Source organism: Pteronotus mesoamericanus, unplaced genomic scaffold, assembly GCF_021234165.1.
Source record: "Pteronotus mesoamericanus isolate MK-2021 breed Mesoamerican mustached bat unplaced genomic scaffold, CSHL_Meso_final scaffold_1066, whole genome shotgun sequence".
In the NCBI taxonomy this organism is placed as follows: domain Eukaryota; kingdom Metazoa; phylum Chordata; class Mammalia; order Chiroptera; family Mormoopidae; genus Pteronotus; species Pteronotus mesoamericanus.
Window position 1 is genome coordinate 1,762,763 of NW_026555299.1, and position 10,917 is coordinate 1,773,679.

At 51.6% G+C, this 10,917-nt stretch overlaps 1 protein-coding gene across 1 annotated transcript in view; it reads right to left on the reverse strand.

Annotated features, from left to right (window-relative positions):
- CREB3L1 (cAMP responsive element binding protein 3 like 1) overlaps positions 1-9,840 on the reverse strand; it is a 33,966-nt gene extending 24,126 nt beyond the window's left edge. Inside the window, exon 1 of the mRNA XM_054587186.1 lies at positions 9,596-9,840. Coding sequence (XP_054443161.1) covers positions 9,596-9,697 — 102 coding nt within the window. The 5' untranslated portion in view covers positions 9,698-9,840. The remainder of the gene's footprint in view (positions 1-9,595) is intronic.
- Positions 9,841-10,917: the final 1,077 nt, after the last annotated feature.

Here is a 10,917-nt window from a genome sequence, read left to right on the forward strand (position 1 = left end):
GACTATGCTTTGCATGATAATGGAGGGTCATGAACTGTAGGAGGGGTGGGGGAACCCCATTAGTGTCCCAGGATTAGACTAGGAGGAAGGCCGTGGTTTAGGCTAGGGCTCCCAGCATGAAATGGGACAGTCCGTCCTTTTGCAAGGGTGCGGTTGCGTCGGACCTCCCCAGGTCAGCCTGGTCTGAGTGCTGGGGATGGAAGAGTCGGAGGGAACTGGTTACTCCTGGTCCAGTGTGAGAGTCACATCAGGGCAGAAGGTGGATGGAGAAGGTGAGAAGAGACATGGGGTCAGCGGCTGCCTTGAGTTGCTCTGGGTTCGGGAAGGGCCCACAATTCTGTCTCCTTTGGGGGAGAGTCCTGCATCATCCGGACAGGCTGACAGCTGACATCCCCCCGTGGATGCTAGGTCTCCCAGCACTGAGACAGTTCAGAGTTGCTGGGACCTCCACTGTGTCCAGCTCCGAACTATCACTGGCTCCCTCCCACCTGCTGATAAAACTCTCAGCTCCTAAGCACCGCCTTCTACTTACCACTACAGCTGGAGCCACTCGTCTTTGTCTTCCCTCCAGCCTAACTGGATGACCACCCCCAGCTCCTCCAATCTGCTGTGAGCTCCATGAGCAGAACCTTTGCTTGTACCATTCCTGCGCCTGGAATGCCTTTGCCTTTTATCTCCTCATTTTAACTTCTATAAAGCCCAAGTCAAATGCTACTTCCTCCAGGAAGCCTTTCTTGATCACCCAGCTGGAAAAGTCTTGTCACTTTTGTACCACCATAGCACTTATAGACTCTTAGGCCACTTGCTAATATCATGCCTTTAACTTTAATTATGCACACTGGGACCCATCTACCTTTCTAAACTTTAACCTCCTTGAGGGTAGAATCTTGGATGGAGCACATCCTTAAACTCTCTGCAGGGCCTCACACAGGGTCTATTATACGTTATGCCCAACAGTAATGATAATAATAGCTAATATTTATATCCCAGGAACTGTTTTAGTTCCTTCCATGCAGTGTCTATCTCATTGAAGTTTCAGAAGATAGGGTGGGTACTAGTACCCCCATATAATAGTTGAGAAAACTGAGGCACACAGAAGTAGCTTACTCAGGTTCATTCAGTTAGCAAGACGTTGAGCCAGGTTTCTAAACCAAGCTCTGATTGCTTTAACAAACACTAGTTGTTTGAAGGAATATTGATTTCTTGCTGCCCCATCCACAGTACAGTACTAGATACAAAATATAAGCCCTTCACTCCATGCACTGGGTCCTCACTGGGTCCCTGGTTTTGCTCATTTCTGGCTCTCCCTCTCCTGATGCCCCCAAACACAGAGCCCTTCGAATGGGCCTGGCTTCTTTTGATTTTGCCCCAAAGAGTTTTCCAGCTCCAGAGAGGTCAGACACATAAGAAAATAAAATCCCTGACCAGTGTAGCTCAGTTGGTTGGGCATCGTCCTGCAAAGTGAAAGGTTGCTGGTTCGATTCCTGGCCCAGCACATGCCTGGGTTGCAGGTTCCATTCCTGATGGGGGCACGTATGGGAGGCAACAGATTGTTTCTCTCATATCGATATTTCTCTCCTCCTCTTTCTCCTTCCCTTCTTCCCTTTAAAAATTAATAAATAAAATTTTGTTTTAAAAAATCCCTATGATCAGGGCTCAGCATAGGGATGGAGAAGGTGGGACATTCCTCCAAGGGCTGTCCAGTGCTGGGGACCTTCCTTTTAGGCAATAACAGCAATAATCAGAAAATTAGAAGCAACAACTGTTGTTTATAGAGGATTTACTACATGCCAAGCACTGTGCTAGACTTTCTACAAGACTTATCTAACGGAATCCTCATAAGAAATCTGTGTTCTATGGTCATCTCTACTTTATGGATGAGGAAAATAAGCTGGGAGAGGTGTAGGCACCTGTCAAGCTCACACAGATGACAAACAGTGAAAGCAAGAATTTGATCCCAGGTCTGAGCAGCTAAAGGTGACCATTAATGGCTGCACCACCCCTCCTCAAGCACAGTTCGACTCCCCAGGGCCTGCTGAGATATCTACCACCTGACCTGTGGACTAGCTGCCGCGTCCTGTTGGGTCTGGGAGTAGGCACCGGGTCTCAGGATATTCTTGATCAGAATCTGCCCAAAGTGGAATGGATTCAGAGTTCACAGCTCACCTCTTCCCCAGATTCATGCAGTTGGAGGGACCAAGATATTCAGAGCTGAGTCTATTTCTTCAGCTGGTTAGTTTTGACCCAGGTATCCATTTTATTATACTTTATAATTCATATACATGCATCTATATATTCTTATTTGTATATAATCTATTTCATAATAGCAAGGGCGATTATGGTAAAGTGAAAGGTAGATGTGGGATTTAGGCGAAGATTTACTCCTTGAATAAATAAATACCATTCTTTTTTTTTTTAAAGTACCATCGAAGTTGGAAGTGTGGAAGTGTCCTTTCTTCCATTATCCATCCACCCACCCATTCATTTATCCACTACCCCGCCATGCCTGCCCTTCCTCCCTCCCTCCCTTCCTTTCTCCCTCCCTCCCTCCTTCCTTTCCTTCCTTCCTTCCTTCCTTCCTTCCTTCCTTCCTTCCTTCCTTCCTTCCTTCCTTCCTTTCCTCCCTCCCTTTCTTCCACTCATCCATCTGTCCATCCATTCATCCAACAAATAAACATTTCCTGAGCACTCAGTCACTATAGCTATAATTAGGCAATAGATAAAAATAATTGCTTGACACTCCCTGCCCTCAAAGAACTCTCAATCTAGGTCAGCAATGAGGAAGCCACGGCCCAAGGTCACACGACAAATTAGGGAAATGAGGTGAGGAGAGGTGAGGACATTCTAGGCAGAGGGAAACACATGGGCAAAAGCCTGGGCCTGTCTACCTCCAAAGCAAGTCCCCTCACTTGCTGCTTTCAAACGGCCTCCTGGCTCTCCTCAAGGGCCTGAAGAGCCTGCCTTACTCCACCACTGCTTTCATTTTTGTTATGCTTTTGGAAAGGGATGAGGTGGACAGCTGCTGCTGTCCAGCTGTTATGTCGGACTACAGAGCCCAGCCCAGATGTCTTAGCCTCTCAGTGATGGGTGAAGTAGCTCCTGGGCCAAGAGCCAAGGGCCAGGGAAGCTGCAACGAGGGCTCTGTCCCAGGAGAGTTGAGAGAGGAGGTACATTGAACCCAGTAGCAGGGAAGCCTATTATTGCCCTGTTAAATTGGCCTTATTAACGATATGATGTGTTCAGGTCATGGGGATCAGGATCTTTGACAGTACAAGGAAATCAATACTTTTGATATATTTTCCCTGATGATCAGAGTTCTGGGCCATATCTTGCCTCTCCCAGCTTCTTCTGAACCAGATACCCCTACCCTTACCTTCTTCCCATTCCTGGTCAAGGGTTCTGCCACTTTCTCTGGCTTCCCCTAGCTTGTCCAAGGGGGTTACACAGTGTTCCAGCCAGAGCAATGCTCACGGTCTTGACTTAACTCCACCCAAATCTTCCTCTTCCATCCTGCCCCCTGGAGCGTAGAGACTTCCAGAAGAACAGCCTGTTCTCTAGCATCTGGAGCTGGTTTCTTGAGGGAGGTTCAGGGGCAAGCCAGGTCCCGGAGAGGGATGCTCTGGAAGGGCCTCAGTACCAACACTTGCAGGAGGCACACAGGACGTGGAGGAAAGACACAAAAGTGGGTGGCGTCCTTCATCCTCCCCTCTCCTGGCACAGTAGCCAGGCCAGGCCAGGCCAGACAAACAGACCCTCCCAGGGAGTCCTGGGAGCTGCAGAGAGCAGAGGTCTGAGCTCTCAGGTGGGCTGGGGGCAGCATCCCAGAGGGAGGAGGAGGAAAGGGCACAGGATGGGATGTGGGAGCCGCTCCTCTATAGGCCAGGCAACCTGCTGGCTCTGTTCCTAACGCTCTAGGCATCCACAGTGCCCAAAGGATGGGAGTAGCTGAAGATGAGGGTGGAGCCCCCTCTGATATCTGATATCCCAAACTTCCTTGCTCTAGAGAGCAAAGTTCAAACCAGTACAAGAACAAGAGAGCAGATGGTTTTCTCCCCTCCTTGACTTCTTGGGATCCCAGCCCCAGGAAGAGCATTAAGATGTCCCCTCCTCTCTAATTCAGTTTTTCATCTGCACAGAGACAGTGATGCCTGTCCCCTCCTCTTTAATTCTCAGTTTTTCACCTGCACAGGAACAATGATGCCTATGCATGCTCAATGAAAGGCTGCCCCGCTGAAGTGGCTTCCAGTAATTCCTTTGCTGATAGGGATAGGGGCACTGAGGAGGCAGAGTGTGGAAGTTACCTCCTCTGAGAAACTCTCCATGACTGCCAGCTCATCTGGGTGCTCCTCCTCAGGCTCTCACCATGCTCTGCTCCATCATGGCACCCCACAGTACTGTTACTGTCTCTTCCTCTCTGTCTCTCTCTAGTTCTGGCTGGACATCACTATGCATAGTGACCAGCACAGGTGCTCCTTCTCTCCTTCGGGTGCCCAGATGTTAAAGGACAGGCTATGTCTATTGAAGAATGACCAAGCAAATCCCCAGCTGGTCCAGGGAAGCCAGAAGACCTCACAGCAGATCAGGGTACCGACAGCATCTTCCTGGGGTCCAGCATCCCCATCACCCTCAGGGCTGGCCAGGCCAGGACCCTGGGAACCTTAGGGTCCCTTCAGGAATTATCAGTATAGTTCCTGAAAACATAGGCCTGTTTTTTAAAAATCACCCTTCCCCTTCTCTTACTGGGATCGCCCTGGTCTGAAGTACAGTAAATCCATGAAATGGAGCAAAGTCCACTACAATGTGGGCCAAACCTTAGCTTCTGTCCTATGCTTGGGGCCCATCTCAAATAAAGGCGAGCAAAACCCTTAACTGAAGGGTCGATAAAGAAGCGACTGCTCCTTTGGAACTTCCTCAGTTTGGCCTGCAGCATGCAGCAAGTAGTTTCACAATCTTTACTTTTGTGCTTTTTGTGATAATAGAGACCCACTGAAATATACTGCTTTTCATTGATCCTGTAACACTATAACTCCAATTTTACATGAATGAAAATTTTGGACTCCACTTATTGCCTTATGGTAGAATTTTACTATATTAAGCACCTATTGTGTGCTATGGTACTGTGCTAGGTTTACGGCAATGGATAGAACTGACATGGTCTCTGTTCTCATGGAACTTGCTTTTTCACAGAGGAAATGGACAATAAGCCAATAGAGTAACTGCAAACTGAGATAAGAGCTATGAAGACATCAAAGGATTAAAATGGAAAACAACAAGGGGTCCCACTTGAGGTGGCTGGGGAATCTTTTCTAAAGAGGTGACATTTGAACTGAGGAAGATACAATGGAGAAAATGGAAGGGAAACTATTCTAGGTGTCAGAAACAGCATGTGCAAAGGCCCTGAGGTAGGGCTAGGAAAGACCTAGTTTTAAGCTGGTGATTGTAGATCCATAAGTCCCAGAGCAAACTGAACAAGAAGAAACTGGGGAAGATGGAAGCCCTGAAACCAATGCTCAAGGCTGGGGCCTAAATCGCAAGTTGGAATCTTCTGTGGCTCAGTTAGCTCTAGACTGTCCTGTACCAGGAACTGCAGGTGTCTGTGCTGCACACAGGCTGGGGTTGGCTCAGGCCATGACAACTCATCGGAAAGCATGGAGAGCCTTCCTGAATCTCAGAGACAGTGCAGGCTGCAGGACTCTGATGGCTGGGAGTAGATGAGCGGACGCGCCCATTTTCCCTCTCCCTAAAAATTGTGGGGTCTGGCCTGGGCCCCCCTTCCTTCATTCAGCAATGGCTGGTTGAGGTCTACTCTGTGCCAAGCACTACATGGCACTGGGGATACAACAATGAACAAGACAGAGAAATTCTTGCCCTCAGGGAGCTCATTTCTCAGTAGGGGCAGCATCCTCCCCCCCGCCCCCGAAAAAAACCCTGCCCAAAACAAACTCAGTGTTTTGGAGGAGTAGGTATTCAGGGAGATCTCCCTTCCCCAACAGGAGCCCTGAGACTTGGGCTCCTCCATTAGTTTTTCTCCATTAATTCTTTAGTGGATTCTACTCTGAGACCAGAGTGCTTTGGCCCTTGGGTCCTCTTTCTTATTGGTGAGAATTTAAAAAGAAACACACAAGTAGGCATACATGCTCACACACACACACCCATCCCCTCTTAAGGGCTGTTAAAGGCCCACACACAGACACAGGAACACCCAAACGCACATACTTCTCTAATCTCCCTAAATCCCCCAATGCCCGGGGTGGTGGTGGCGGTTTTCTGCTTTCCCATTTAGCTCAGGAGAAGACAGGCTGGGGGCCTGGGGAGCAGTGATCAGGCTTAGCCCCACAGCTCCCCTCTCCTGGGCTGGCCCCTCCCATACCTGGCCTCCCCAGCTGCTGGGAGATAAATGAGTGTGCTGGGCAAACATCCTCAAAGCTTCCTGCTGCGCCCCTCTGAGACAACAGAACTCTTCTTCTTCCTCCTCCTCCCCACACCCTCCCAGCTGGGGCTTCTCTGGGATCCAAAGCCATTTTCCTCTAGAGAAATCACAGTCATCCCTTCCCCTCAGCCAGAGGAATGAGGCAAGAAGCACCCAGAATTAGCAGCTCTATCTGGAGATGTGACCTATTCTCTCTCTTGTCCTTGATCCCAGTTCTTTGAGCACCAGACCCTTTCTTACCTGCCCAGGGGCTGAAGAATCACAGGGTACAGGGAAGAGGGCTCTAGGGTCGCCACTTCAGGAATTGTGGAAGATGTGGGGAAGAGAAGCCCTCACATCTGGCAGGAAGTGTGGCCCCTTCTGAGGGGTGTCTCTGAGAATCACACAAGCAAGGTGGCAACAACATGGGAGTATCTTCACAAAAGAAAAAATAGAGCACCTGGCCACCTCCAAGCACACTTGACTTGACTTTGTGTACTAATTCTCCTGTCTCTGTCCAAGTGAATGTGTGCTTCTTACATAGTAGTGTTCAGGGAGAGCATGCTTTCTGATTGTTTGCCTTTTTGTTTTGAGAGAGAGAGAGAGAAACATCGATTTGTTTTTCCAATTATTGATGCATTCATTGGTTGCCTTTTGTATGAGTCCTGACCCAGGATCAAACCAGAAACCTTGGTGTATAGGGACGACACTCCAACCAATAGAGCTACAAGGCCAGGGCCTTGATGTTTGCTTTTTGCACAAAGCAACAGAGCATATACACTTTCCATATGACTTTGTGGCCTTTATCTGGATTTTAAAAAAGGATAATGTATACCCTGCTCTCCATCTTCCAGGCTGAGAACCATGCATACTCCATCCCTTCCCATCCTTAACCCTGGAACCATTTTTCTGTCTTTGTGCAGAATGAAGAGGGAGTTAGGGGGTAGGGTTGGTATGGGGTTTCAGCTGCCAGAGACATTAGACACTAAATGGAGGCACCAGAGAAGAAGGTGACTTGCTTAAGGTCATATAACAACTCCTACCTGAGTAGCTCTTACAGCCATCCTACCTAGTCTCTGGAGCAAGTTAACCATGGAAACTTAACTGCCAAGTATTGTCCTACATTAATCTTTAATTAATTCTGTCAATCCCTGCAATAACACTATTGGGAAGGTTCTATATCTCCATTTATCAGATGAGGAAACCAGAGGATGAAAAGTCACTGGTCTGAACTGGCCAGCTGGCTGGCGGGAGAAGCACAGCTAGAACCAAACTTCCTGATTCCCAGCCTAGGAATCCTTTCTCTCTCCTCTTAGAAATCCTTTCCTTTCCCTGCCTCTCCTGGTCTGGCCTGGCCTAGGCCTGAGGTCAAGAGCTTTTCCAGCTGGGCTTTCCCTCTCTAGTCCCAGTGCTGGATACCACTGTCTGATCGTGCCTCCTTTCCTGCGCTGGACCAAGGCCCAGATGAGCAGCTGGGGACGCAAGGCTGAATGGAGCAGCAGGAAGAGGCTGTAGGCGGCAGAGTTCATTCAGAAGAAAGCCTAACTCAGAGCTGCCGAGAGCTCTGAGGGAACCTCACAGGGGGGCTCTACCACTCCCCTTGGCTGCAAGAACACAAATTCCAACAAACCCCCTCCCTCTGACCAGCAACTCTAGGAGGGATGCGCGGAACCCTAGACTGCTGCCCCTCTATCCCTAGGATCTATGCCACACAATCCTCAGATCAAGACTTGATCCAACCATTGCCCATTTTATAGACAAAGAAACTGAGGCCCAGGGAGGAGAGCTGGCGGCATGGCCCAGGCTCACGGAGGCAGAGAAATCCTTGCCCTCAGGGAGCTCATTTCTCGGCAGGGGCAGCACAAACGAACCACCCCCAAACCCCCTGCCCAACAAGGCAGGAGCAGAGGCAGGACTAGAGCCCAGATCTTCCCACTACCAGTTCAAGCCCTCTCCCCTCCTCCACTTGGCTTCTCTGCTGAAGTATGCTCCCTCTGCCTGGGACCAGGAGCCCTCCTCAGGGAGCGGGGTGGCCCTGCTCTACTGCCTAATGAAGATCTGGGAGACCTCACACCTCATGCCTCTCAGACTCAGGTTCCTGACCCTTGGCTGGTTTCCCCATCTAGTGACCGGGGAAAGTTTAGGTGGAAGTCCAAGGTGCCCAACCCTTTAAATCTCTATGTCCTTAGCTCTTATCTGGCCAAGTTTATCTTAGTCCCAGCAGATAGAGGCCAGGAAGAAGAGACCCCTGAGATGATCTCTGGATTTCAGTGTGAGTGCCCGTGCACGTGCACGAGAGACTGGAGGTTCACTGCAATGGGGGCACCCTACCAGATTCTCCAAGCTGCCCACATTTTAACGGGGAAGGCACTTCTGAACCCAAATGTTTTTTCCTGTTATTGAGCCCATGCCCCTCCCCCACGGCAGGGCCTTTGGGCTGAGCCTGAGAGAGGGAGGGAGAGAGGGAAGAAGAGAGGAGCCACGTTTCCTTAGGGTGGGAGGGGAAGAGAGAAGGGGGAGAAGGAGTCGCAGAGAGAGAAAGTCAGCGAGACAGGAGGGACAGAGAGACAGACGCAGAGACACAGAGATGGGGAGAAAGACCTCCCAACTGAGCGCTCGTCCTGTGCTGCTCTGGCCAGCTAAACGTCAGGTCCCTCCGCGGGGCGGGGGCGGGGGGGTCTCGTTCCTGACTTTGGGGCGGCCGAGGCAGCACCCTAAGTTTCCAGGTCTGGCTCAAACCCTCGTCTGGCCCCGGTTCCCCCAAGGGGCATCGGGTCTCTGGCCTTTCGAGCACTCCCCTGTGCGCCTCCCAGCGGAGAACCAGCTGCGGGTCCACTTTGCGCCCAATTTGATCCTGGAACCCCGGGCGGGGGCAGGACTGGGGAGCTTAGATTGGAGGAGCAGAGAGAGCAGAGGCCAATGCATCCACGGACGGAGACCCCCGGAGGGGCGCGCACTGGCGCAAGCTCAGAGGCTCCGGTCCAGGCTTGGGGACTAGCGAGGTGTTGAGGGATCTAGTCACCAAATCACAGAGCTCTAAGCACGTGTCCCTCCGGGGGGCCCTGCATTGAGCCCCTTACTCTGCTTCTGCCCAGTGTAAGCCCCCGTCCTTCGGGAGGGTGGGTCAGGCGAGCGGCGAAAAGGGGTGCGGAGTGGTCGAAGGGGCACGCAGACCCTTCATCTTACCGCATTGTTGAGGAAATCCGACTCGTTCAGATCCCCCAAGTCCAGGAAGCTGGATCCTGGGAAAAGTCTGTCCGCAGGGAAGGGCTCCAAGACTGCGTCCATCGCGGCCGGCTCCGGAGACCCTCTTCAGCTGGGCTTCCCTCACTCCAGGGCGGCGACGCGCCCGGCCCAGAGCTCCTGCTTGAGCGCTGGCTAGCGGGCGGGGGCAGGTCCGGGGCTAAGCCCCGGGGGAGGGGCGGGCGGAGGCGGCACGGCCCCGGGTAGGGGGCGCAGGGGGCTCGGGGGCCTTAGGGGAGCGGCGCGGAACGGGTTGGGCTCAGGGGCCCCGGGCGCACAGCGGGCATTTAGCCGACTCCTCTTCCTCCTGCTCCTCCGGGGGCACAGCTGGCTTCCATGGGGAGCCCAGGAGTGGGGCTGAGGGCTTGAGGAGCCCCCCGGACAGGGTGGGAGCCGGGGACGGGGGAGCTGAGCGCTCCCCCGAGACTGGGTGGCTGACGGGCGCTCCGCTCTCTCTGCGTCTCTCTCTGCTTGGCTTCTGTCACTTTCCTCTCAGTGCAACCGGGAACCCCTGACTGGTTAGCCCAGCTGGCCGGTGTGCCACGCCCCCACATCAATATTCACGATAATTTCATATTAATAAGACGAGGGAGTGGCCTGAGGAGTCGTCCCTCCTCTTTTAAAGAGACAAACTAGTCTTCTTTGCCAACCTCTGTTCTCTGATGCCTCTCAAAACAGAGGCCTAAAGCAAAATCGTCCTGGAGCCAAAAACGGCGTTCCTGGAACCTCAGCGTCTTGTAAGGCTTTGCCAACCACTCTCCCATAAGTCGACGAGGAAGCTGGGTTATTTCCATTCTTCCAGCCTTGTGCTAGAAACTGAATCAAATCCCAACCCGGGAATTCCATCTCACAGGCCCGTTAAAGGTCTCTTAATGGGGAGATTTTTCACATGTTTCCTCCTCCAGGAAGCCTTCTTTGACCCCCTGGCTGAAGTATTTACCACCATTATACACTCTGAGGACATCATGTGCTCATCTCCATTGGGCTGAGTCTAATGTGCTATTGTCACTGTTTGTTCTCCTGTCTGTGACCCTAACTGGACTCTGAGATCCCTCAGGGCAAGGACTGTATGTACCTTGCCTGTGTGTGGAGGGGCCAGTTGAACAGTGGAGATGAGGCAAGGACCCCTCTTCTCATCAATCAAGTTGCCCTAATATTTTGGAAGAGCAAGAATTTGGAGAACAGTGGCCTTGGAGCCTGCATGAACCAAGATGCTGTCTGGCTGCGTGATCCACGGTCACGGGACACTCCCAGGCCCCCTGGAT